Source organism: Arachis duranensis, chromosome 3 (assembly GCF_000817695.3).
Source record: "Arachis duranensis cultivar V14167 chromosome 3, aradu.V14167.gnm2.J7QH, whole genome shotgun sequence".
Lineage (NCBI taxonomy): Eukaryota > Viridiplantae > Streptophyta > Magnoliopsida > Fabales > Fabaceae > Arachis > Arachis duranensis.
Window position 1 is genome coordinate 6,713,067 of NC_029774.3, and position 27,146 is coordinate 6,740,212.

General features: G+C 33.1%; 4 protein-coding genes across 4 annotated transcripts; all 4 read left to right on the forward strand.

The window, feature by feature from the left end:
* Positions 1 to 731: 731 nt before the first annotated feature.
* LOC110278959 (probable E3 ubiquitin-protein ligase ARI10) lies at positions 732 to 7,210 on the forward strand. Its single transcript, XM_021137508.2, has 2 exons — positions 732 to 1,807; positions 6,390 to 7,210. The coding sequence occupies exons 1-2, from the start codon at positions 732 to 734 to the stop codon at positions 7,069 to 7,071; spliced, it is 1,758 nt and encodes a 585-aa protein (XP_020993167.1). The 3' UTR covers positions 7,072 to 7,210.
* A 6,969-nt stretch (positions 7,211 to 14,179) lies between these two features.
* On the forward strand, positions 14,180 to 15,385 carry LOC110278398 (probable E3 ubiquitin-protein ligase ARI7). The gene has a single exon (XM_021136635.1). It carries the CDS (start codon positions 14,180 to 14,182, stop codon positions 15,383 to 15,385), a length of 1,206 nt encoding a protein of 401 aa, XP_020992294.1.
* Positions 15,386 to 16,513: 1,128 nt separating this feature from the next.
* On the forward strand, positions 16,514 to 20,444 carry LOC107477195 (photosystem II stability/assembly factor HCF136, chloroplastic). The gene is made up of 9 exons (XM_016097176.3): positions 16,514 to 17,004; positions 17,572 to 17,807; positions 18,124 to 18,254; positions 18,461 to 18,593; positions 18,699 to 18,821; positions 18,979 to 19,053; positions 19,258 to 19,373; positions 19,654 to 19,737; positions 20,201 to 20,444. The coding sequence occupies exons 1-8, from the start codon at positions 16,635 to 16,637 to the stop codon at positions 19,718 to 19,720; spliced, it is 1,251 nt and encodes a 416-aa protein (XP_015952662.1). The 5' UTR covers positions 16,514 to 16,634; the 3' UTR covers positions 19,721 to 19,737; positions 20,201 to 20,444.
* A 1,125-nt stretch (positions 20,445 to 21,569) lies between these two features.
* LOC107477196 (peter Pan-like protein) lies at positions 21,570 to 24,786 on the forward strand. The gene is made up of 7 exons (XM_016097177.3): positions 21,570 to 21,736; positions 21,854 to 22,069; positions 22,645 to 22,875; positions 23,379 to 23,471; positions 23,554 to 23,741; positions 24,013 to 24,206; positions 24,438 to 24,786. The coding sequence occupies exons 1-7, from the start codon at positions 21,734 to 21,736 to the stop codon at positions 24,581 to 24,583; spliced, it is 1,071 nt and encodes a 356-aa protein (XP_015952663.1). The 5' UTR covers positions 21,570 to 21,733; the 3' UTR covers positions 24,584 to 24,786.
* The last annotated feature ends 2,360 nt before the right edge of the window (positions 24,787 to 27,146 follow it).

Genomic DNA, 27,146 nt, shown 5'->3' on the forward strand with positions numbered 1-27,146 from the left:
AATAGAAAAAATTATTTAAGTTGATGTCTATTTTAGTAATTTTTTATTTAAAAGTGATTTTGAGTAGTGTATTTCAAACCATATTTATTTTACTATAATCCATTTTGATATAAAAATAGCCAAACATAAATCACTTCAATACAAACTTATTTTTCATCAAAATCAAATTTACAAAATCAATTCTATGCAATATTTCCTTTACAAACCGAAATTCAAACACACACTTAATCATTCAAAGATGCAATTTCTTAAATGAATATCTTTGACGGTTCAGAGCTTTGAAGGAATGCTTATCAAATTGTTTTGAGTTTTGACCACCCATGAGTTCCTGGCTTGACATAAAGCTGCCTTGAGCCTCAAAATACTGAAAAGTGTAAAAATGACAATAAATTCAAGATTTCTTTTGGTCTCTCTCTCAGTATTCAAACCCAAATGGTGAAACTAATATTGATTGACAGATTTGGATCCACAGTTGCATATAGGAGGAGTGTATCTACTAATACCTATACATTCATTCATTGGTTTTATTAGGATTTATGGTTAACATATATTATATAAAAAAAATTCTTGATTTTTGTCTCTTTGTTGCTTCCATAAAATATATTATATAAAATTTTAAAAAAAATATAATATAAGAGTTGTATACATATAAAAAGTCTAGTCATGTCTTCTCCAATAAGCACATCCATTCCCTTTGCTTCTTCAGTTTCCTTCATCCTTTGGTTCCCTCCATGGACACCTCAAATGAAATGGAACCTTTTCTGTTTCAAAACGAATCTCCTCATCATGAAGTAGAAGAGGAGGATGAGTACTCCATTATTGCTGCAGCAGAGATCAAAGAATCACCACCACCATCATCATCATCATCATCATCCACACCACAAAGCAGCTGCTTCACTACTTTGACCGACTCCGATATCAGGAAGCTCCAAACCACTGAAATCAACAAGGTATCATCTGTTCTTCTCATACCACAATCCGATGCGTGCCTTTTGCTTATCCACCATGGCTGGAGCGCCATGAAGGTCCACGAAGCTTGGTTCGAAGACGAGAAAAGCGTTCGAGAACTCGTTGGCTTGCTCGATAGTAGTAACAACATCATCCAGAGTTCTACATGCGAGATCTGCTTTGATGATTCAGTTTGGTACAAGAAGGTGGAGTATGCCAAGTGTGGCCATGGATACTGCATCGATTGTTGGAAGCACTACATCGATGAGAAGATCCAAGAAGGTTCTCATGAGTGCCTGAAACCGATGCGATGCCCTCATCCATCTTGTGAGGCTTCCTTGGAGATTGAAACTGTTCGGCGATTCGCCAGCGAGACAAACAAGAACATGTACGATCGTTTCTTGTTACGCTCGTATGTCGAAACCAGAAAGAATATAAAGTGGTGTCCAAGTCCTGCTTGCGATCTTGCTGTTCTTTACGAATCGGATGGAAATTACGCTAACAAATATGTTGAAGCTTGTTGCAGTAATGAACATAGGTTTTGCTGGGAATGTGGTGAAGATGGTCATAGACCTGTGAGTTGTGAAACGGTGGCTGAGTGGATGAAGAAGAATGTGGATGATTCTCAGAGCGTGATTTGGATCTCTGCTTTCACGAAGGAATGCCCCGATTGTGGGATTCGCATTGAGAAGAATGAGGGTTGCATGCAGATGATTTGCACTGTTTGTGGCTGCCGATTTTGCTGGCTATGTCTTTCTAAGTGGTCTCTGTGTTCCGCTTACGGTTGTAACCGTTTCTCAGCCCGGAATATTGAGACGCCCACAATGAACAATGGAAATGGCTATTTGGACTTGGAGAGGTACACACATTTATATTTGTTATGTTATGTTATACTTCTATTTTGTCATATATTATTATTATTATTGAAATATGGGATCACTATGATAAAGATATTAGAAATGTCTTTTTTTTTTAAGACGTTATGTGTGTCGTATTATTATTGGACGAATTATTAAACCAATCAATAAAATATTTAGAATAAATTAAAATAAAATTGATTTATTATAATTATTAGATCTGATTCGATCCAATCGGTTTATACAATCTAAATCAAATTATATTTAAATTTTTTTTATCAAAATGATAAATATAAATATATCTTTAGCTTTTTTTATTTCGCAAACGTTTAAATCCATAAAAATTTAAAATTACAATTAAACCCTTGAAAAAAATCTAACCTTAGACCCTTACTAACCCAAACCCAAGTCAAGCCAAGCTCCTCTCTCTCTCTCTCTCTCTCTGGTGGGGTTCTTCGCGCTCCGTCGCTGGTGTTCCCCATCGCCATTGTTGCCGGGGTTCAGCCGTTCTGTCGCGGTTAGACCAACCCTCTGCTGCTCTCCTCATCTTCTCTATGCATCTGCGGGCTTTCTCTTTGCCGTCGCGGGGCTGCGCTCTGGTTCCTCTCCCGTCACACTATGTTTTGTTGCGCTGCCATTACTAGAGTTTCAACTGCTCCATCGTCGCTGGGCATGGTTTCATTGCTCCCCATCATTGCTGTTACATCTATTCTGTCTCTACGATCGTTGGCAAGAGTTTCGTTCTCCTTTTTTTTTATGTTTTTTAATTTTGGAAGAACATAAAACATTATTTTTTTCTTTCTAATTTTTTTTTAATTTCTATGCGGTTGATGATTGTTAAATTGTCTAATTTGAAATTTCTATTAAATTTATTTTGTGGTTGTTGCTGATGCTGAATTGTTGGGTGGAAAGAAAAGGGTTGGGGGTAGTGGATGGTGGTAGTGATTTAGAATGATGAGCATATTTTTCTATTGGTTTTATGTCCAATAATTGTAGATGTCCATATTCTTGGATTGTCTGTTTAAAATTCTTATTACATAAGATTATCTTTCTTTAATCTAACATATATTGTCGAATTCGAAGTTCATATACTTACATATTTATTCATGAATATTCTTAGATTGGATATGTATTTATGTGTTGTCAAATTAGGTGAATGCTAACCAGCAGTTTGTTGGAGTAGCTGAGATGCTTGGACCAGTGGACTTCAACAAAGACATGAAATTTTTAAAACTTTACAAATACAATGGATTCTTCCCAATTAGGTAGCATATAATAAAGGACGTTCCCAACACTCAATTTTGTCGCATTCATATCATTATTGAAAACGCGAACAGGGACGTTACTTACACTAGGGACACACAAGAGATAATTCTTAGTTTTCAGTCTCCTAAACACTGAAAACAGAAGACATTACTTACCTCTTGTGTGTCCCTAGTGTAAGTAATGTCTCTGTTCTCATTTTCAACAATGATATAAATGTGACAAAATTTAGCGTCGGGAACGTTCTTTATGCGTGCGTTTGGTTGGTGTCTCTAGACACTAAAGACATGGACACGGTGGCACATGTCCACCGTTTGTTTGTTGAGACACAAATTTATGATGGACACGGTGGTACACAAGTATACACAAAATACATGTTTTTAGTGTCTCTCCATTTAGTTGAGACATTGAGACACAGTTTATAAGACACAAAATTTTACATTTTTATCCCTACTTTTTTTTTTAAATTCCAACTATATCCCTAATTAATCTAACCCTAATTCCCCCTTTTCTCTCTTCTTATCTTCTCTATTCTGTGTTTCTAACCCCAAAATCCTTTCAACCTCCACGTTTCTTCCTCCATCCTCCCTCTTCCATGGCTGTGTCCCTCTTTTACACCACCGCCATAGCCATTGCCTCTCCTCTCTTTCTCATCTCCTTCTCTCTTTCTCTCTTCGCATCACCACACCCATCACTCTGCTTCTCTTTCCATTGTTGTGCCCCTCCATACCGTTGTCACGGACCGCCACCATTGACGCCCCCTTCTTTCTTCTTCCTCCTCTTCTCTCTTTCTCTCTTCACACAGTCGCGCCTATCACTACCATGAGTCATCATTTTCGGTCAGATTTATTCCTCTACATTCATCAGGTGTTGCTCAGATCTATTCGTCTCCACTATTACTTGAATCAATTTTATTAAGAAAGGCGAAAAAAATTAAAAACACCCAAATAGTTGTCCATCATTTTTGAGATCTGTCTTCTTATTTTTGTTTTTTATTTATTTATTTCAACCTGTTTCATTTTTTTTAAATGAGAAAATTAAATTGCTGATGAATAAATGAAAGTTGAAGATAGTATTTTACGATGAAGTTAGAAAATTGCAGGTGACAGTGGTGGTAGTAGAAAGTTATGGTGGCAGCAACTTTAATGTTGGTGGAAGATGATGGTAGAGAACTAATAAGGATAAAATGGACATTTGAATTAAATTGTTGTGTCTTGTACACTGTTGCCAAACACGTTAAAAAATTTATGTCTATCTGTGTCTGTGTCTTTTGGTATAGTTGTGTCTGTGTCTTTTGGTATAGTTGTGTCTGTGTCTATATATTTTGAAGACAGTAACCAAACGAAGCCTATTATATGCCACCTAATTGGGAAGAATCCATTATATTTGTAAAGTTTCCAAAACTTCATGTCTTTGTTGAAGGGCACTGGTCCAAGCATCTCAGCTACTCTAACAAACTGTCAGCTAGCATTCACCTAATTTGACAACACATAAATACATATCCAATCTAAGAATATTCATGAATAAAAAGTATATGAATTCTAAATTCGACAGTATATGTTGGATTAAAGAAAGATGGTCTTCTGTAACAAGGAAAAACAGACAATCCAAGAATATAGACATCTACAATTATTGGACTTAAAACCAAAAGAAAAATATGCTCATCATCCTAAATCACTACCCCCAACCCTTTTCTTTCTACCCAACAATTCAGCATCAGCAACAACCACAAAATAAATTTAATAGAAATCTTAAATTAAACAATTCAGCAATCATCAACTGCAATTTCATATTCAAAGTCAGCAACCGAAATTTAAAAAAAATTAGAAAGAAAAAAATGATGTTTATGTTTTTTAAAAATTAAAAAAACATAAAAAATGAAGAACGAAACCCTTGCCAACAATCGTAGAGACAGAGCAGATGTACAGCAATGATGGGGGAGCAATGAAACCCTTGCCCAGCGACGACGGAGTGGTTGAAACTCTAACGATGGCGGCGCAGCAGAACATAGTGTGACGGGAGAGGAACCAGAGCCTAGGCCTCACGACGGCAAAGAGAAAGTGCATAGAGAAGATGAGGGAGCAACAGAAGGTTGGTCTAACATTTAGATTCGCCTTGGCTTGGGCTTGGGTTAGTAAGGGTCTAAGATTAGGTTTTTTTTTCAAGGACTTAATTATAATTTTAAATTTTTATGGATTTAAATATATGCGAAATAAAAAGTTAGGGATATATTTGTTATTTTGATAAAAAAATTTAAATATGATTCGGTTCAGATTGTGTAAACTGATCGGATCGAATCAGATCTGATAATTATAATAAATCGATTTTATTCTAAGTTTATTCAAAATATTTTATTGACCGGTTTAATAATTCGTCCAATAGCAATATAATACACGTAACGTTTTAAAAAAGACATTTTTGATGTCTTTATCAGAGTGGTCGCCTTAAAAAAAAGGTAAATTAGTCACTAAAGTCTGTCATTAGCATAAAATATACTGGAATACAAATATATATTAAAAATAAATTAAACTATACATATATTTAACACACAAATATATTGGTAGCTGATCTTAATAACTAATTTTAACGTATAAAGAGACTATGCCATTTAAGTTATAATTCATTAACACGAATAATATTTTTTATTGTGTATAAATATATATGTGATTGAATTTATTTTTAATGTATATTTATAATCTATATATTTTGTATTTGTGGCCGATTTTGTTAGCTGTTTTTGTTGTGTACGCAGCATAGTCACTATTATTGTTACGTGTTCTACTTATTTGATTGGTATTGATGAAAAAGTTTACCTGTGTTGCGGTAGTATGTTGAATGAATTTAATTTGCATATCCTTGGACAGATAATCAATTGTTTCACTCTAGCAAAAATAATTAATTTGATATTATCTAGATGGATAAATTTAATTGGATAATAGGATAAAATTAGATTCATAGTTCAAATAAAAGTTAAAATATTAACTCACATTATGGTAGATAAATTAGTCTAACATGTCAAAGTATGTCAAATGTAATGTGTGAGTGAAAATGCATTTGAGTATGTATTAATCTAATTCTTCAATCTTTTGTCATTAAAAGTAATAGTCTTCCGGTTTTTTCTTTTCTTAATGAGAAACTTTTTATGACTAAGCCTTTTTGTCTCCTTATGTTTGAACTAATATTAGTCTTTTTTTTTTATGCTAAAAATGTTTATCCTCTAACATTTTTTTTTATTTTCTCATTTTTTGTTGACTAGAAAATTGTTTACCATAGAATATTCTTGTTCATATTTGATTTAGTAATTGGGTTCGTATTTGATAGGTACACTCACTATTATGAACGTTGGTTTACCAACGAATTCTCAAGGAAAAAATCGATTGAGATGATGGAGAAGTACCTGAACAATGAGAATATAAGAATCCTGTGCAAGGAATTTGAAAGGCGTGAAGATGATTTTGAGTTTGTGAAGAAGGCTTGGGAAGAGGTAATCGAGTGTAGGAAGTTGCTGAAGTGGACCTATGCATATGGTTACTTCATCCCTGAGGAGGAGAAAGCCAAGAAGGAGTTGTTCGAACACACGCAAGGCGTTGCTGAGAATGCATTGGAGAAGCTTCACAAGTTTGCCGAAACAATGCTGATGGAGATCCTGAATAAGAAGAAAGACGGTTTCGATAGGAATCGTCTGGAACTTTCTCATCTGACCGTTGTCACCAAGAATTTCTTTGATAATATGGTGACACAATTGGAGGATAGAGGGCTTGATGATGTGAATGTGAAGAGTTATGGTGAAAGCTCAAGCTCCTCCTCACTGTCTTCGTCGCCTCGAGGTGTGGTGAGGGATGGGATGACAGAGATTGGTCTCCGGAAATGCGGTTATTGCGGTTACTACAACCTTGCCAGCACTCTAGAGTGTCCCTGCATTGAGAAGAAATACAAATACCAGTGCTGGATCTGTTCTCGTGATCCTCGTGTCATTTGGTGTCCATTGCGTATGGTTAATTAACATCCATTCAATTACTCAAACCATTTTCCTTTTGCTAGCACTTGTTTTTGCGTAAGTTGACCGAGGAAAACTATTAGATAACAATTTAGTTAAGCTATGTAACGGTTCTTGTTTTTGGTGATGAACTACTTAATCAAAATTTCTCTAGTTTAATGGGGTCTTCTCTGACCCAGCGAGGAATTGGTGCTTACTGCTTTCTCCTATCTAAAGTCTAAACATTTTCTAACATAAAAAGCTTGGTCAAATACGCACAATCCCATCAAACTCTAGTACTCTACACATGATCAAAGTATATAATTGATGGAAAAATCCGAGAATTTTAAGTAATAAAGTAAGGATCTCTGTTGAGTGTTGAATATGTAATTTTCATTATGTATGATTTTTACTATTTGATTCAAGGGTTGTATTTTTACTTTCTCAATTTACTAGTTTTCTTAAATTGATTAGTGTGTGTGAGCACGTGTCCGTAATGAGATATATACATATGTTAAAAAGAAACCAACCATATAAATATTCAAAAGGAAGAGATGGAAAGTGATTATACACTTTGTCCTTCTTTTTGAAATTTATACATTAGTTAATTGAAATATTCAAACAATAGAAGGGTTAATGATAAAATTAGTTTGAAAGGTTAGTCAATTAGTCGATCGTCACCTTCGTTCCTCAATTTTTTAATCAAATTAATCTCTTAAAGATTTATTTATTTAAATTAGTCTTTTAATAGTGTTTGGTAAAAAGACAGAACAAAAAGACAAAAATTAAAAGACATAAATTAAGAAACAGAGATTGAAATAAATTTTAATATTCTATTTGGTATAAAATAGGAGACAAAAATTAAAATAAGAATAAAATTTTAATTTAATTTGTATAAAGGGTAAAATTAGAATTAATTAATTAAAATGAGGGTATTTTATATATAAAATATGAGTAATGCTAGGGGCCAGCAACTTTTGTGATTAGTAGTCATCAAATAGCCATCAATGATGATTTAATGGTGTGAGATTTTATCCAATGGCTCACATTTTTCTGCTAGTTACGTGCTGGCCAAAATTCAATAAAATTACTGCCGCCTAAACTTTTTCATAAAATATTATTAAAATTTCAGTCTTAATTTTTATAAATTTTAGTCTTATATATCCATATTTTTTGGAGGTATTGAAATAGTGAAATTTTGGAAATAGAGACAGAAAATTTAGTATCAATCTCTAAACCAACAAATCTAATACTGAATCTCAATATCTCAAAACAAACGCTATCTTAGAGATTTAATATTAATCTCATTTGTTCTTATGTCAAATACTTAACAACTTCCATTAATGTTTTTCGCATGTATGGTTAAAATGACAAATCAACAACAATAAAACGACGTCGTTTTTTAGTATTAAGAGAATATTGTGTTAAAACGGCGCCGTTTTTCTTTTCTACTCTCTCAAAACGCATGAAACATCAGTTAGAGAGAACACCACGGAGCTCGGATCATCGGAAGGGATGAGGAAGCCATAATCGGCGATACTATGCAAAGTGCGACTGCACTCATTCTTTGTGGTTTAGGGTACCAATGCTAAGCTATGGTTGACATTGTGACCACTAACCAACGACATTAGCGACATGGAGCAACAGTGACGCTAATTACACAGAGAACCAGAAAGACTCACTCAGTGATGCAACCCAGAAACCCGACAGCCCAACCACACCACCAATCCACCAGCAACACCCACAAACGGCATGCCACACAAATTAAATAAACGGCAGTAATTTTGGTCGGATTTTAGAGTTCAGAAGTAGAGAAAGTGAGAGAAGTGAAAATGGAGCCATGAAGCTTGAACATGAAGACAAGGCTGTGAATTGTAAATCATAAAAGTGAGAAAGATTGAGAGATTGGAGATTTATTGCTAGGGTTTCCATATCTTCAACTCAGATTGGGCTTTGGATTCGATCAAAATGCTTTATGGACTAAGAAGATCATTTTTAGACTTGCTGTGTCACTTATTAAAAATGTGTTGTGTCACTTATTTACGTGCCAAAATATCAACGGTAAGGATTAACTAATTGATAGAAGGACAAAAGTGATTGAATTTAAATCTTTTAAAAATTAATTTGATTAAAAAATTATTTGGAGATGAAATTGATAATCCACCTATCTTTTAACATTAATTTGATCATTAACTCAACAATAGAATGAAAAATTACATCACTGTATTACTTCATATTCAAATAATTCATTTCTACTCCAATGAGTTATAATTTAAATGACATAGTTTTTCCGAGTTAAACTCCAAAATGGTTCCTGAAATTAGCGTTTTGCACTGAAATCATCCCTAAGATTTCAATTGCACCAATTACGTCCCTGAGTTTGAAAAAAATGCACCATAGTAGTCCCTGACCCATTTTCCATTAACGACGTGATGACATGGCATGATGACGTGGACTGTAAGTGACACATATCACTTCATGATTTGGCCACGTGTAATGGTAGGATGATGTGGTGACCAGTGACACGTGGCATGCTGACGTGGATAGTTGTGCCACGTGTCACAATGTTATTTGGCCACGTGTCCAGTAGTGCCACATGTCGTAACACTATTCGTCCACGTGTCATCCATTATGCCATCGTTGTATATGCACCAAATTAGTCCCTCACTTTGCATTAAGTGACTCATTTTAGTCCCTAAAATTGAATGTCGTGCACCAAACTAGTCCCTTTACCAATTTTTTCTCTTTTTTTTCTATAAATTCAAAATTCTCAATATTTTTGAATGCATTAATTTCAATTCTATTTTTTCACACGTTCTTCAAATAAAAGTATTTTTATAAAATGTTTTTTCTCTTGCGAATACCCTAATTGCCGACTTGGAGTTAACGTGAAGGCTTTTCAAGCATCTTCACTACCATCTCCAACCTTTTTCAGTACTTTTATAAAATATTTTTTTCTTGCGGATACCTCTAATAGCCGCCGTCTTGGAGTTGACGTGAAGGCATTTCAAGCTTCCCTCATTATCATCTCCGACCTCTTTCGTCTAGATTGCAAAGATCAAAAGTGGTAGTGAGGGTGGTTGAAGTGCCTTCAATCTAGCTCATTTATACATAACGAAAATGTATATTTCATAAGAAAAAAATATTTATTTTAATTATTAATTTCTTGTTAAAAACACATGTTTTTTTATGAAAAAAATGTGTCTAATCAATTATATAATTATTTTTTTTATAATAACATACTTATATATTACTGATATATGAAAAAATAGAATTGAAATTAGTGTATCCAAGATATTAAAATTTTAAATTAAAAAAAAATGAGAAAAAATTGGTGAAGGAACTAGTTTGGTGCACGACATTCAATTTCAGGGACTAAAATGAGTCACTTAATGCAAAGTGAGGGACTAATTTGGTGCATATACAACGATGGCATAATGGATGACACGTGGACGAATACTGTTGCGACACGTGGCACTACCGGACACGTGGCCAAATAACATTGTGACACGTGGCACAACTATCCACGTCAGCATGCCACGTGTCACTGGTCACCACATCATCCTACCATTACACGTGGCCAAATCATGAAGTGACACGTGTCACTTACAGTCCACGTCATCATGCCATGTCATCACGTCGTTAATAGAAAATGGGTAAGGGACTACTATGGGGCATTTTTTTCAATCTCAAGGACGTAATTGGTGCAATTGAAATCTCAAGGACGATTTCAGTGCAAAACGCCAATCTCAGGGACCATTTTAGGGTTTAACTCTAGTCTTTCCATACTCATCTAATAAGTTACGAGTTCAAAATTCTCTACATTTAATTAAAAGAAAAAATCCATTCCCATCGTCCTATCTTGCTTATGTACAAGGATCAACAAATAGTACTTTTGTTTTGATTAATAATAAGAATTTTATTAATTTGTGTTAAAAGATATAGGATAAGAAGATCATTTATAGAAAAATATTTTATAAAAAAACTATAGGATTTATTATTTAAAGAGAATAATAATATATTTTTTTAAATGTTCGATGCATTTAATGTATTAAAAATGTAAAAGAAAAAAATTTATCTTTTCAATAACTTAGTGAGATATTTTTTATAATATTTTTAAAATGTGTTAGCAAGACTCTTAATTTTATACTTTTCAATGCATTGATAGGAAACCACAAAAAATGTCTTTGAACTACCAAATTGTTGATAAAAATATCTTCTAATAAATTTGATGATGATAAAAATACATTTAAAATAATTTAAAATGTGATAAAACTGATCAAATATTCAAGTTTTTATAAGTGACAAATAACTTTTATATTTTTGATAAATTCCTTACATATTTGATTAAAAAATTAGAAAAATATCTAAATAACTATTTAAAATATACATGCAATTAAAGAAGAACTAAAATTCGATCTATATTTTTTATTTTTAAAAATAATTTTGGTCATTAAAATTGCAAAAGATATCATTGCAAAAGATATATATTCTGGATAAAATCATTAAATTTTAAAAATAAAAAACTTATTTTTTAAACTATAATTGCAAAAACTTATATCAAATCTAATCTATAAAATTCTTTTCAAAAGTATATATTATTAACGTTATAGTGTTTTTATTGCGTTTTAAAATATTTTAGTTATTTTAATCGTTAACAAATTTAGGAAAACATTTCTCGTCGATTGAATAATTTAGGAGATTTATTGCTTTACTCATACGTTTATTTTTCATTCTATATGTTGATCACTATTGCACAATAATCAATACAAAATTTATGCTCCTCCTGACGTTATATATTTGAAATTGAGTTCACATTTACGAGAAATTGTATTTATACCCGTGTTTGATATTGTTACGGCCCAACTCAAATATCGTGTGACCCGGTCTATAGGCCATTCGACGCGAGCGAGCGGGTACGATACGCTCCGTAACTGATCCAGACACACGTTTTTTACAACTTACTGTTATAGTTGTATTGGAAAACTTTGAGGAATATGGGTCTGTCTTCGTCGGACCTACTCCTGACAAGATATATATGGAAAAGTCATATTTTTTTTCCAAATCACCTCACTTACTTTTTATTTACACACCTTCTAACTAAAGCATCGTATTATCTTTGTAGGTGACACCCCCTCTCCACATGAAGAGTTCGGGAGGTCGACTGCTCCAGCTTCGCTCCTGCAATCCAGAACCAGGCGATACCCCACCTTATCAACCAGGGATCTCACCAAACCATCCGATACCCGAACAACCGAACAAATATACTACAAATATATATTTTTTTTTAATTGATTCTCTCTATTTTTTTTAAAATAATTATTTGATAAAGTGTGATTTTTTATTATTTAATATTTTATATATATATATATATTTTTATTTCATTTAAAGAATATAAGAAAAAAAATCATACTTTATCAAATAATTAAAAAAAATTAAGAAAATTTATGTTATGAAAAATGTTTTTTTTTTCATTTTGTATTCATCACTAGACAAAAGTGGATATAATTGCATATAATATTCTTTACATTTTTTTTATATTTTCTGTTAAGTAATCAATAAAGATCTAGTTAATAATAAATTAACAAGTATTTTTAAATTGAGAAATGAATTCTTTCAATTTTTTATTAACAATTGAGGGAGTAAAGTGTGGGAAATGGATCCTCTTCGGTCAAAAAAATTGGATGGTGTCAATTGTAATTTCTCACCCTTTATTCCTCTCTCTTTTATTTATTTTTGATCCAACTTATAAAGTTAATGGTGAGAGATCATACTTCATTTCTTCAAGTGTTAAAAAATCTGGAGAGGATCTATTCAAAATTAGAGATCACACTTTATATTATCATTTTTTTAACATCTCCTTAAACTGTATTTGATATTAATTATTATTAATTAATAATTATAGTTGTTTAAAGTTATATATATATATATATATGAAAAAATATAGGTAAAGTATAGGTAGATAATGAAAATATTAAATAATGTGAACTCAAATGTTCATTTTATTAGGTGTGTTGATGATTATTTTAATATTAAAATTTAGGTAGATAATTTAAAAATGTAGTATATTTTTATTTGATTAGTGATTGTTTATATTGTTCAAAAAAATTATTTTATTCATTTTTTTTCTAAAATAAAAGATAACTTATTCTTTTATGACATGTCTTATTATTATTAGATAAAATAGGTTGACTTATCATGATTAAATTTTTAATCTAATCTAAATTTTGCTAACCTAATCAAATAATTATGATATAATTTTTTTTATAAATTACAAAAATTACTAAAAAAGTTCTATTTTACAATTTTTTATTTTTTTAAATCACACATCTATTAATTAATTTTAACCACAAAATAAAAAATTTATAAAAAAACAAATACAAAAAATCGAAGAGACATAAAATTTAAACTTTCGAAAACGTTTTTCTAATAATGCTCTCTTAGAACATTGAAAAATATTTTTGAAAAAAATTGAAGAAAGCAAGAAAGAGAAAATTTTAAAAATTTTAAATTTTTGGTGCCTCTTGAAATTTTTAGTTTTTTTTTTGTATTTTGAGTTTTTTATTTTGTGATTAAAATTGATTAATAAAATATATAATTTGAAAAAAATAAAAAAATTATAAAATTAACTTTTTTATTAGTTCTTTTAATTTAAAAAAGTTAGATCATAATTAATTGTTTAAATTAAAAAATTTAGGTGAAAATTCAGGTGAAGTCGACTTCATTGAAGTTGATATCTCAGAGCCCGTTAAATAAAAATTTAGTCAAATCATCTAACTGTTTTCAAGTATCAACTTCTTGACTACACTTAAATTTCTACCAAAAATTTATGCTAAATTAAAAATTAAAATTAACTATAATAAGCTAATTTATTTTATTTTATTTAATAATAATAAGTCATATATACGAAAAGTGCTAAAGAATTGGCAACTTTTGTGATTTATAATCATTAAATAGGCATCAATAATATTTTTAATAACGTGACTCCTCACCTTTTTTTTACTATTACATACTCACCAGAATTTAATAAAATTGTTGGTTCATAATACTTTTCCAATATATAGTAGGTCTTTGCGTGATACTCAGACAACTGCCCCTTTGTTTTCTCAATTTCCTGCATCCTTTGGTTCCATCCATGAACAACAACTACACATATGAAACGGAAGATGAAGAAGACGAAGACGAAGAATCAGTGGAAGACGAAGAAGACGATGAATCACTGGAAGATGAAGAAGAAGAATCTCTGGAAGACGAAGAAGACGATGAATCACTGGAAGACGACGAAGACGATGAATCACTGGAAGATGAAGAAGAAGAACCTCTCGAAGAGGAAGAAGACGATGAATCTCTGGAAGACGAAGAAGACGATGAATCACTGGAAGATGAAAAAGAAGAATCTCTGGAAGACGAAGAAGACGATGAATCACTGGAAGATGAAGAAGAAGAATCTCTAGAAGAATGCACCACATCACGAAAGAGAAGCCGCTTCACTACTTTGACCAAGTCAAACATCAAGAAGCTCCAAAAAACTAAAATCAATGAGGTATCATCTAATCTTTCGATAACAAAATCCGAGGCGTGCCTTTTGCTAATCCACCATGGTTGGAGCGCCACGAAGGTCGACGAGGCCTGGTTCGACGACAAAGAAAGAGTTCGGAAACTTGTTGGATTGCTCAAACACAACACCGGAGAGATCGTAACAACCCAAACTTGTGAGATATGTTTTGATAATACGGTTTGCTTGGAGAAGAAGTTGAAATCCGCCAAGTGTGGCCACGCATACTGCGTCGATTGTTGGAAGCTCTACATCAATGAGAAGATCAAAGAAGGTCCTCATGAGTGCCTCAAACCCATGAGATGCCCTCATCCATCTTGTGAGGCTTCTTTGGAGATTAACATGATTCGGCGATTCGCTAGCCAGCAAAACAGGAAGATGTACGATCGTTTCTTGTTACGATCTTATGTCGAAACAAGAAAGAATATAAAGTGGTGTCCAAGGCCTGATTGCGATCTTGCTGTTAGGTACAAATCAGATGGAAATTATGTTAACAAATATGTTGAAGTAAGTTGCAGGAATGGGCATAGGTTTTGCTGGGGATGCGGCGAAGATGCTCATAGACCCGTGAGTTGTGAAATGATGGCTAAGAAGAACCAAGAAAGTGGTGATTCTAAGAGCTTGCGTTGGATCTCTACTTTCACCAAGAAATGCCCTAGTTGTAAGCAACCCATTGAGAGGAACGGGGGTTGCATGCACGTAACATGCACTGTTTGCAGCTACCAATTTTGCTGGCTATGTCTTTCTGATTGGTTTCTGTGTTCCGCCCGTTGCAACCGTTTCTAGGTTCTATCATGTCTAACTCTGCAGTTTAGTTTTTAGTCAAACGCTTGTTATCACGTTGATTTTTGTTTAATTAGCACTGTTTTATGTATGAGATGAGGTGAAATAAGATGCAGACATTTTTATGTTGGAATCACAGAAAATGCTTCTTTTCTGTCCCTGGAGTTGGTTTAACTAAGTGGATAATAACTTAGTTTCGTAGAGTTTTTTTGGAGAGTAGCTTATGCATAAATAACTTAGTTTTATATTTGTTAAATCAATCTCAGCTATATAAATAATAAGGATTTTACCAATTCTAGTCCACTCTTATTTATAGTTATGTATAATAGAAGTATTTTTATAGATGTGTCTAATAAAAATATTTTTTGTATAATTGTGTCTAGTAAAAATGTTTTTGTAAATATACTTTTATAAATGTATTTTTTGAATATGTCTCTGTATACATGTGTTTTTTAGTAAAAATATTTTTGATATTAATTATTATTGATAATAAATTGACAGTATATTAATATTTTATATTTTTTTTTGTTAAATTAAAAGTTCATGTATTTATATATACAATTTTTAAAAGTACCTAAATAAAAATATTTAAAGTTGGCTCATACTTATCAAAAATTAAAAAATTTAATATAATTCTATTTAATAATAAGTATTTAAAATTATTTTTATTAATTATTAGTACCAAAATAATAATTATTTTTTATTATATATGTGTCTATTATATTTTTTATTTTTTAAACATTATTTTATATAATACAATTATAGTACTGATAGTTATTAAAAATTATTTTTAGTTTAATTTTACTAAAGGAAATTATTACGATTTTTAAAAGCCTAACTTCTAAAAAATAGCTTTAGTAAGTTACTCTCAACAAATAAAAACTTTACCTATGATAGAAATGATTGAATGCTGCAAGGCTAATTATTTTTTATTTTTTAAAAATTAAAATATTCTTATTATATTCTATATAATGTTTTCAAGTAAAAAAAAAGAAAAAAAAAACAAACACCGACAACATTTGAATCCTTTAAAATTTTAAAATACTGTGTCTAAAAACTTACTATAAGTTTATAAATAATTAAAAATTAAATGGCAAACACATAAATGATGGATCATATAGATGCATGGCGTGTCAGGTCACTCAACCACTCATAGTAGGGAATGTAAATCTCCTTTAAATCACCCGCGAAGCCGTTGCAGGATAAGTAAGAGAGAGAAAATCTAGAGAGAGAAACCTCGAAGCTTCTTTCAATGGCGACTCTGCGTTTCACTGACTGCTCCAACCTCACCTCCACCTTCTTCAGGCCTTCCTTACCCTCTCTCTCCGCCGCAAAGTCTCGCCATTCTCAAAACCCTCAGAATCGGAACACCAGCACCAGCAGCTGCACCTTCGTTCCCAGAGCTTCTCTTCAGCCGCAAATGGACGATCAATTCTCTCTCTCCCGGAGACGCTTCATCGCCGACACTGCCGCCGTCTCGCTCTCGATTCCTCAGCTCGTCGGATTCGAACAGGCTGCGAGGTCGGAGGAAGCGCTGTCGGAGTGGGAGAGAGTTTACCTCCCTATCGATCCCGGCGTCGTGCTCCTTGACATTGCGTTTGTTCCCGATGATCCCAACCACGGTATCTTACTATCGACATCTTCAATTTTTCTTTCACTTCTTTGCGCTTGCTGTATTAGAAAATGGTAGTTAGTTAGTTAAGTCTGTTATACTTGTTATTAGTTTGTTACGAGTTAGTTACTCACAGCTGTCACATGAGTGTACGAAGGATAGGCTCTAGCCTAGTTCATTTTGCTTCTATATGCTGAATTGATGTAATTGAGTTCAAATTTGAGGTCGATGCAGAGGTTGGCCCTGTTTGGGAGTTGGTGGAGTGAGTGGGAGTGAACTTGGATTTCAATGTGAGCTAGGATTAAATTCACTTTTCACTCTGTAATATTTTCTTTATTTGAGTGGGTCGATTTCTAAGCAAATTTATAGATATTCATTTTGTATGTATTTTTATCTATTGGTTTAAATGGGAGAAAAAAACGAATAATTGAGATACTAATATCTTCAGCTTCCGGATGAGCTTCTTTTCCTTTATTTATTTATTTTTTTAAAGGTGAATGTGTTTATGTTTTACTTTGGATATGGCTTCAGGTTTTTGTTTTAATTGTGTTGGGTGTAAAATGGTATTGGTTGATAGGTTTCCTTTTGGGGACTAGGCAAACCATTATGGAGACAAAAGATGGTGGAAACACTTGGGCTCCCCGTTCGATACCCTCTGCAGAGGATGAAGATTTTAATTATAGATTTAATTCCATCAGCTTCAAAGGGAAGGAAGGGTGGATAGTTGGAAAGCCTGCAATTCTATTATATACTTCTGATGCTGGAGAAAGTTGGGAAAGGATACCACTTAGTGCTCAACTTCCAGGGGATATGGTATGTCTTGTTTGGTCAGTGCTATAAAATATTGCAGTCATAGGAAGTAAGCTTTCCCTTTTATGATGATCATAGCAGCAAAGGGAAAATGAGGCCAAGAAAATATGTCACCTTTTCTTTATAGGGACCAACTAAAGCATACTCTTTTGATAAGTTTTGGTAGTTGGCTGCATATTAATATTTCAAATATATAAATAATGAATCTGTATGTGTGTATGTATATTCAGTATGACTGTACCCTGTCAAATATTGAATTGTTTTCTCACTCTTTTGTATGGTCTGAATATTGTTTCTTGTTTTGAAATAATATCTTCAGGTATATATAAAGGCAACCGGTGAAAAGAGTGCAGAGATGGTGACTGACGAAGGTGCAATCTACGTTACATCAAACAGAGGCTACAATTGGAAGGCTGCTGTTCAGGAAACTGTGTCAGCTACTCTTAATCGGTGAGTTTCTGATAGACAGCTATGTTACTCTCATATTGCACAGATAATATTGAAATGTTAAGTTCTATAATATATGTTATATGCTTCAAAATTCATTCATTGTTTCATCTTTTACATTTTATGTATATGTTGCAACTTCACCTGCCCTTTTCATTTGTTACGGGTCATTAAGTCAAGACATTTATCTATCTATGTTGCTTCTTCAGAACAGTCTCTAGTGGTATTAGTGGTGCAAGTTATTACACCGGGACGTTCAATACTGTCAATCGCTCTCCAGATGGGAGGTATGTTGCAGTCTCAAGTCGTGGCAACTTCTATCTAACATGGGAACCTGGTCAGGTGAGGCTTTTACTTTGTGATGACATCGTTCTTTCACTTCTACTTGCCTGCTACCATACTGTGGCATTTTTGTGATGTTAATGGTTATTTTTCTCTGATTTTCAGCCATTCTGGCAGCCACATAATAGAGCAGTTGCCAGAAGAATCCAGAACATGGGATGGAGAGCTGATGGTGGTCTGTGGCTTCTTGTTCGTGGTGGTGGCCTTTATCTCAGCAAGGGCACAGGGGTGAGTAATTCTGAGAGTCAAATACTATGATATCGATATTAAGAGTAACAGTCTTCTATTTTTTCACTCCTTTCCATGTCACTCTGTCCTCTTTGCAAATCTGGTTGTATAGGCTTTTAGAACAAGAAAACATATATAAGATATTTCATTGTTTCAGTTGACCGAAGAATTTGAGGAGGTTCCAGTTCAAAGCCGAGGTTTTGGCATTCTTGATGTGGGGTATCGATCACAGGTGAAGTTGTCATGCATTCAGAGTTTTTGTTAGCTACCCAGATCTTGCATGCAACAATTTTATACGACCATTGCCTCTTCAGTTATTGTGATCCTCTTCAATTATTATTATTGTCCTTTTTTATTATTTTTTTAAGTTATGAAAGAAGAGAGTAATGAAATCTTAAGCCCTTTTTAAAAAAATGTGTATGAATCATGCATACAGGAGGAGGCTTGGGCAGCAGGTGGAAGTGGTATTCTGTTGAGAACTACTAATGGTGGCAAGTCATGGATCCGTGACAAAGCTGCTGACAACATTGCTGCAAATTTATACTCAGTGAAGTAAGTTTAATTAATTCTACACCATCCTCACCTTTAAACAATCATATTTATTTAATATTGTATCCTACAACTTCAAGCAACAAATTTACTTGGAGGCTGGAGCTTTCTTATCAACAGTTAACTCTGTCAACTTAAAACCTATATCTGTTAAGTTGTGTAAATTGAATAGGATGAAAAAATTTCAGATGAAAAAAAATATATACGAGTTAGGATAATTAGTCAACACTGTTTGGTAACAATTTTCAGTAAAATTTTGTTGTAACTACCTACTTGCTTGCAGGTTCCTTGATGACAAGAAGGGATTTGTATTGGGGAATGATGGAGTCTTGCTTCGCTACCTTGGATGAAGCTGCAACTCAACATGGTAATATTTGATCTTTTCCTGTTTCTGGTTCAGAACTTGACATAAGCTATAGCCAACATCTTTCAATTTGGATTTAGATCCTCTTTTCACCTGCCAAGGTCATGTTCCCATTTTCACCAGGGATTGTTCATCGTGTTAACTTTTGGTATCACTTATGTTCAAAATGAACATAACATGATCATGGTCACGGTCATGTTCATATGTTCACCATTGTTTCGAACCCTTTTAGTATCGCCTGAAGTTTTCGCTCATCTAACCACCTGTCTAACTGTATAGTTTTATAATTATTTTGAGACTGAGAATTAGAAGCTACATAATATCTATTCATCCCGCCACCACCACATTTATCTGGTTTATGGGTTGGAGATTTATATCCCTTGTTATTGCTTGTAAGATTTGCCAATTTCCTCAAGCATAGGATAACTAGAGTTTGATTTCTAACTTACATGTGGAAATGTTGTAGGTTTGTCAACTGGATTGCAATTTTGTAGCTGATTACATATCTATGCTTAGTATTCATTATCTGTGGATAGAGCTTTGGGATCAAATCGACTCCCTGGTGTTGTGCCGAAAAATTTGAGGAGATATAGAAAAAAACAAACATCACAACTTGTGAAGAAAGCTGTATTATGTAATCTGAAATTGTAATTGCCATGTATGTAACTTTCACATTAAAATGCAATTTTATGCTGCGTTGTTGTACTCAAGCAGAATGCATGTTCCAGTGGAATAGGCTATGCTAGTGGACATTGAAGTTGTGCATATTAACATCTACAAATAATCGTCCCTATAATATAATTACTAGAGATTACTCCTTCCTCAAAATAAAATAGGCATTTTTCTTTCATTTTTTAATTCATTCTTGAGGAGGGAGTTAGGGAGTACATATATGTTCTCTGAAATTTGTTGCATTAATCCTTTTTTTTTTCTTCTCATGATATGAAATATATAATCGTTTTATTTTATTCCTCTGGTGCTATTACCCGTGCTGCATACACAAATTCGATCCCATTAAGTTTAACTAAATAATGAAAAAATAAACGAAGTCGAACAAATCTAAAAGTAAGATAGAAGATTTTAAAACATGAATACAAGATATAGAATTGGTGAATATAGAACTGAATGACGGTGATTCAGGTTTAATCTTGCAGTCGATTTAATAAAATGTTGGTGAGTTTGGTTTTATTGTTATCTTTGAGAGCATTTGGTTGGAAAGGAGTGACAGAGTCTTTAGAAGTCAAGAAACAGGTGTTGCAGAAGTAGTCAATAAATCGATTAGGAGTTATAAAGAGTTGAGCGATATTTGATCTTTTGGGGTGTTGATAGTATTGTCGAAAATGATTAAGAATTAGTTTATTTTATCTATTTAATATTTTTTCATTGATGTTTCACTTTGTCATGTTGAATTTTTTACTTAAAAAAAATAATATTATACATTTCAATTCTATTTTTTTTGAAAGCATACTTGCATAAATTAAAATAAAAATGATAACAGATTTTTGTTTTATTTTCTTAATTCATTATTTATTTTTTATTATTATTTTTTTTGTTGCGTCTAAAAACATGATTATTCATTTTGATATATCAGACTGTTACCATATTTATTTACGTATTGTTCTATAAATTTTTAATGAAAAGGTAGAAATAAATAATTCTTAATCGATCAATTTTAAATAAATATAATTAATAATAATTAATTTATATTTTTAAAAATAAAAATTAAATAATCAATAATTAATAACAATTAATTATGATATGTAATTTAAAAATGTTTGTTGGTTTATTGTCTTGTCTTTATTGATTTTTTTTTTTGGTTGCAAAAAGAAAAAAGAAGACTACCACTAACTAATTAAACTCCTTAAAAACCCTTCCTCTGAGCGACCCGTTAAACCCAAACCCTGTTTGGAGTCCGCTCTCGGTTCCCTCTCAGCCGCCAACGACTACCTTCGCCGGCGGCCTCACCTCTGATTTCCTGAGTTGTCAAACTACTTCAACAATGGTAAGCTTAATTCTTCTCTTTATGTTCTGCTGATTTAGCTGACCTTTTCTTCTATATTTTGGATTTCGATTATTCTCTTCCCCGCGGATTGGTACTCACCCGTTTTGCATTACACAGAGGAAGAAGAAACACGGCGAGTTCCGAAGGCCTTTTGTGGTGAAGACCAACACTAACACGAAGCAGCAGCCCCATCTGGCTAGTGTGGACCCTATCACTGGCAAGAAGATCCCTAAAAGCTTCGTGTTTTCGAGAGGGAAGATTCCTGGTCCTCTCAAACAGCTTCAGATGGACCTCAGGAAGTTGATGCTTCCGTACACTGCTCTCAGCCTTAAGGTTACTCTTTCATGGCGATGCTGAGTTTTTTGCTATCATGAAATTGCTTTCTCGGTTTCTAGCTCTAATTGTTGTGTTGTGCGCTTGTGATTCGAGAATTCCGGTTAGGTCATCTTAGTTCGTAGAGCTCTTAAGGTCAAATTTAGGGATTTGGTTGAGACATTAGAGTTGTTGCTACTGTCCAATATGCAATATGGTTTGATTTTTCAACTTGTATTACTACTTAGTAGTTTTTCCTGATTTGTTAAGTAGGCATATTTCTACAGAAACAATTGGATTGGTAGAAAACCAAGAGATTAAGTTATAAACATAATATCATGTTGGGTTTGGCTCCACAATCTAGTTTCTCATACAGATTTGGAATTCATTCCTGGAACCATAAGTCTTGCAAATTATTTGTGTTGCTTAGCTTTTTAATCAAATTGTTGACAATGAAATGGATTTTAATTTATACGAGAAGATAAAGTTGGTAGTAGTAGGGATTTGTAGTCATCACGTTGAATATTTATCACTAGTTTTAAGTGTTCCACAGTGACCTGTATGTTGACTACACCCTTATGGTCTCCTTTTTACAGGAAAAGAGACGGAACAATCTAAAGGATTTTCTGAATGTTGCTGGACCTATGGGTGTCACGCATTTCCTCATATTGTCAAAAACTGCAACTGCGGCTTACCTGAGAGTTGCGACAACCCCGCAGGGACCCACTCTTACGTTTAAGATAAATGAATACTCATTGGCAGCTGATGTTGCTAAATCTCAGTTGCATCCCCGCTGCCCAAAAGATCTTTTTACGAAGTCTGCTTTGGTAACGTATTCCTCTCATACACAGATCCAACTATGGTTGTGTAGCTTAAAATTTACAAAATAAGGAATGCCTCAACTGCTTTGATACCATTACATCTTCTGTTATTCAAATTTCATCTCAAGTATTAACACAAAGTTTGCCAATGGGATGCAACTAAAGTGCTTAATTTTTTATAAAAAAAGATGTTGGTTATTATTAAGCCTTTTTCCCCCAAACTTTTATGATATTATTACTGTCAAGTTGGAGGCTGATGGGATAGTGAAGAACTCTAGATGACATTGTTATTATACCAAATAGAAATCTGCTGTGATGTCTCTTCTCTGGTTATTGTCATAACTGTTCGTGATGGTAATTAGTATATGGGGAATATATCACTGTTGCAACTGTTAAATTAGGGATTAGATTGTGTAGTCACATACTGCTTGTTATATAGTAACTATCAATAAGTCTTGATATGGGTTCATTTTTCATCCCATATTGATGTCTCTGTATTTTCTTGTCAGATTGTACTTTCTGGATTTGTGAGTGGAGATCTACCTCTAAAGCTTACAACTAACATGTTTCAGAATATATTTCCAACAATTGATGTTAAAACAGTGAGTTTTACTGATACATATGCATCATTAACTTACTTGACGCTCAAGTTCTTCTTTTAATTTGTGACATATACTGTTCTAGGTTAAGCTCTCTTCTTGCCAAAGGATCGTGTTGCTTAATTACAACAAAGACACTAAGCAAATTGATTTTCGGCATTATTCAATAAGATTACAACCAATAGGTGTTTCACGCAGAATAAGAAAATTTGTGCAGAACCATCAGGTGCCAGATCTAAGGAATCTTCAAGATGTGAGTGATTTCGTGACAAAGTAAGTCCCTTGATTATCTACTTAAGCCTTCATTTTCCCATTTGAAGAATAGATATAATCCATTTCTAACATTTCCACTCATTATTTCCTTCTTCAAACTGGTAAATATGATCTCTTTTAGGAGTAAGATTTGTATTGAATAGATCCTATATTCCTATTTAACTTGCCCTTAATTTTCATATGAATTGTATTATGCACAGAAAATAAGAATGCTTTTTTTTTGTTTTTCCTTTTCATTCTATTAATTCTCACATCCACTTTGATTTTTAAGAGCTGGCTATGGATCAGAAAGTGAAGCAGATGAAGAAGCTGCAACTGTAACTTTGTCTAGCGATATTGGTAGAGTTAACCGTGCTTCGATGAAAAGTGCTGTCAAGCTTCAAGAAATTGGTCCCAGGATGACTCTTCAACTAGTTAAAGTTGAAAAGGGACTTTGTTCAGGAGAAGTCCTTTTCAGCGAATATGGTATATCATCTTGCAATTGCATATCCTTGTTATCTGTACTTCCTCGGAAACTCGCAAATTCATTCATTTTCTTCTCTTTCCTATTCCTTCATCGTTCCTTAGTCCTTCTGTTATATGTACCTTCGTTTTAAATTCTCTACTAGTTTGCATCTTGTCTCTTAATGCCTTTTCCTTTTGATAATACCTCCTCCTCATCTCATTTTTTTGCCTGTATTTCTTCTTCCCTGTTAGGGAAACCTGGTGACAAAGGAAAACATGATGATGAAGATAATGAGATGCAGGACAATGAAGATGAAGATGATTCAGAAGGTAGTGAAGATCAAGATGGCAATGGTTCTGAAGTTGATGAAGATGAAGGCCATGAAGAACTTGATTGAGGGAAATGGTGGTATTCAGTTTTAGTGTTCTGAAAGTTATGAATGAATTAATTAATGGTGGTATTCAGTTAGAAAGTTGCCACCAGAAATTTTTCATTAGCCATTCTAGTGGCCTCGTATAAATTTTGTTTGGGTTATATATAAATTTTGCTTGAAGAAGTTAAGTTTATATATATTTAGAGTAACAAAAACCGGCTTTAACTCTTCTCGTGTTAAGACACTTTTTCCAGGTATTTTATTCGGCTGAAACTTAGTTATGCCAATTCTATTATCAACAATAAGCAGGAATCCTTTAAAATGATGCGCTTTAAAAATTGGTCATTGATGTTTGTTAAATTCTAACTACACATTTTTTAGGATATATCTAAATAATTGTAGAGAGATATAAAATGGTCAAAATATTGCATTGAAAATTACTGGAATACAAACTTTTAATTAAATAACTTTCTTTATTAAATATATTGAATTTACGCAATGCAGTAAATGAAACAATAATAAATATACGTTATATGTATAAGTCTTTTTGAGTAATGTTATACATCTAAGTTTTTTTATAAATTAAATTTAACTAAGTTAAACAAAAAGATTTAAAATAATATTAGAGTAATTTGATTAATAAAAAAGATTTGAATATATAGCATTATTCTAAGTCTTTTTGTAATCAAATTCAACTAAGTTAACGCAAGTTTAACAAAATAAAATTTGTACATGTTTCATCACTTCTCTTTTTCTCCGCTTCCTTAGCACAAAAATCTCTATTGTAAAGCACAAAAATTTATGGACATAACAAAAAAATTTGTGTACATAGCACATAATTTTTTGTACAAACGCAAATTTATTGATATAACAGAAAAATTTTTGTACATAGCATAAATTTTTATTCATAGTAAAAAAATTGTTACATAAATTTTTGCTACGAATGTAATTTGTTAGTTGGATGAGTCAATTTTCTCAACACGTGATCTTTTAAAAATTTGTGCTGTGCACGAAAATTGTGCTGTGCGTCAAAAGTTTATGTTCTGTTCACCAAAATTTCTGTACTGTATGTATTTTGTTAGTTAGATATTAATATTTTGGTTTAATTACTCTGTTGGTCCTTATAGTTTAGCAAAATTTTCAATTAGGTCCCTACACTTTTTTTCCTTTCAATTGGGTCCCTGCCCCCAATTTTTTTCAATTAGGTCCCTATTGACGGTAAACGTTACAAAAAAAACGTTAAGATTGTGTGATATAACCATTATAACCCTCAGTTATCCCTTACAAATGAAGGAGACTCAGTAGGGATCTGAGTTCTATCTCTCTTCTTTTCGCCTCTTCCTCAAACTTCTGCTCGTCTCTTTGCAACCCTTACCCTTACTATGTCAATACTCATAGATCAGAGTCAGTTATCTTCAGGAGTCTGTAGTTCCAGAACCCTCGTCAAGAAGAGACATCTTTGTTTTTGTGGTGAGGCAGTTGCTGTGATGTCTTCTTCGGCAGTAGCAAGCCATGAAAGAAGGTATGTTGGTTGTGGGAGAATGCCAAAATGCAAGTTCTTCGAGTAGATTGATGATGAAGAAGATGAGAAGAGCGGATGGTTGAAGCAAAAGGAAAGGAGGGTTCGGTGCTTTTGTGGAGACACTCTGATTCTTCGTAGTTCAAGTACATCAAAAAATCCAAACAGAAGATTCATTTCTTGCCCTAATAGGAGATGCAAGTTTTTTGAGTGAGTTGATGGGAAAGAAAAAAAGATATCTGGAGAAGATGCAGTGAACAGTTCACAGCAAGTACTTGGAAGGGTTAGAGAATTGGAGGCACAAGAAAGGAAGATAGACAGATTAAGTGTGGATCTAGAGAGATTAATTGCAGAGGTTGGAGAAGTAGATGCCTGGGTAGGAAGGTTATGTACTGAGCTGAGTTCAGTGGAGCAGCAATTTGCTAAGATGGAAGATAGTATGAAAAAGCAATACAAGATGCTAATTATGCTGGGCTTGATATTAGGTGTTTTGATTGTTGCAGTGTTATATGTAAAGATGTAGAAAGCATCGCTGTTATGATAATGTAATAGTCTATATAAGACAATAGTGTACTGTTTACGTTGAGTGCAATGAAGTTATATGAATTGTTGTTTAATTTCTCTAAATGAAAGTTGTTCATTTGCCATTTAAAGTTGTATGATACTGTGAAAAAAATTGGTAAAACAAAAGATGGTTTTTTACATTATATAATGTAGGACACCTAGATAGCAACAAAATAAATGTGACACACACTCATATCAGTTTTATACCCACATAACAAAAGTGGTCCACAACACATAATAATAGTGGTCCAAACAATAAAGAAACCAGAGTCACAGGTGAACACAAATCCTACATAACACAAGAGATATCAAAAAGAAACCCTAAACTTTCTTCAGCCTCAATCAAGGGTAAGGTCAACATGTTCAGGCGGCTGATTTGTTGCCTTCCTAACTCCAATCTTGAGTCTTCCACTTCTTCTGACACCAAAGATTTTGGTCTTGTACAAAGGTTGAGATGCTGGTGCAGTGGGCAGTGATGCAGGTGTAGGCAAAGTGGTGGACAAT

Coding starts and splice junctions, on each gene's coding strand:
- LOC110278959 (XM_021137508.2), top strand. CDS start 732: ATGGACACCTCAAATGAAATGGAACCTTTTCTGTTTCAAAACGAATCT. Junction 1,808..6,389: donor GGCTATTTGGACTTGGAGAG/GTACACACATTT, acceptor CGTATTTGATAG/GTACACTCACTATTATGAAC.
- LOC107477196 (XM_016097177.3), top strand. Junction 22,070..22,644: donor ACACTGCTCTCAGCCTTAAG/GTTACTCTTTCA, acceptor TCCTTTTTACAG/GAAAAGAGACGGAACAATCT. Junction 24,207..24,437: donor AGTCCTTTTCAGCGAATATG/GTATATCATCTT, acceptor CTTCCCTGTTAG/GGAAACCTGGTGACAAAGGA.
- LOC110278398 (XM_021136635.1), top strand. CDS start 14,180: ATGAACAACAACTACACATATGAAACGGAAGATGAAGAAGACGAAGAC.
- LOC107477195 (XM_016097176.3), top strand. CDS start 16,635: ATGGCGACTCTGCGTTTCACTGACTGCTCCAACCTCACCTCCACCTTC. Junction 19,054..19,257: donor ATGTGGGGTATCGATCACAG/GTGAAGTTGTCA, acceptor TCATGCATACAG/GAGGAGGCTTGGGCAGCAGG. Junction 19,374..19,653: donor GCAAATTTATACTCAGTGAA/GTAAGTTTAATT, acceptor ACTTGCTTGCAG/GTTCCTTGATGACAAGAAGG.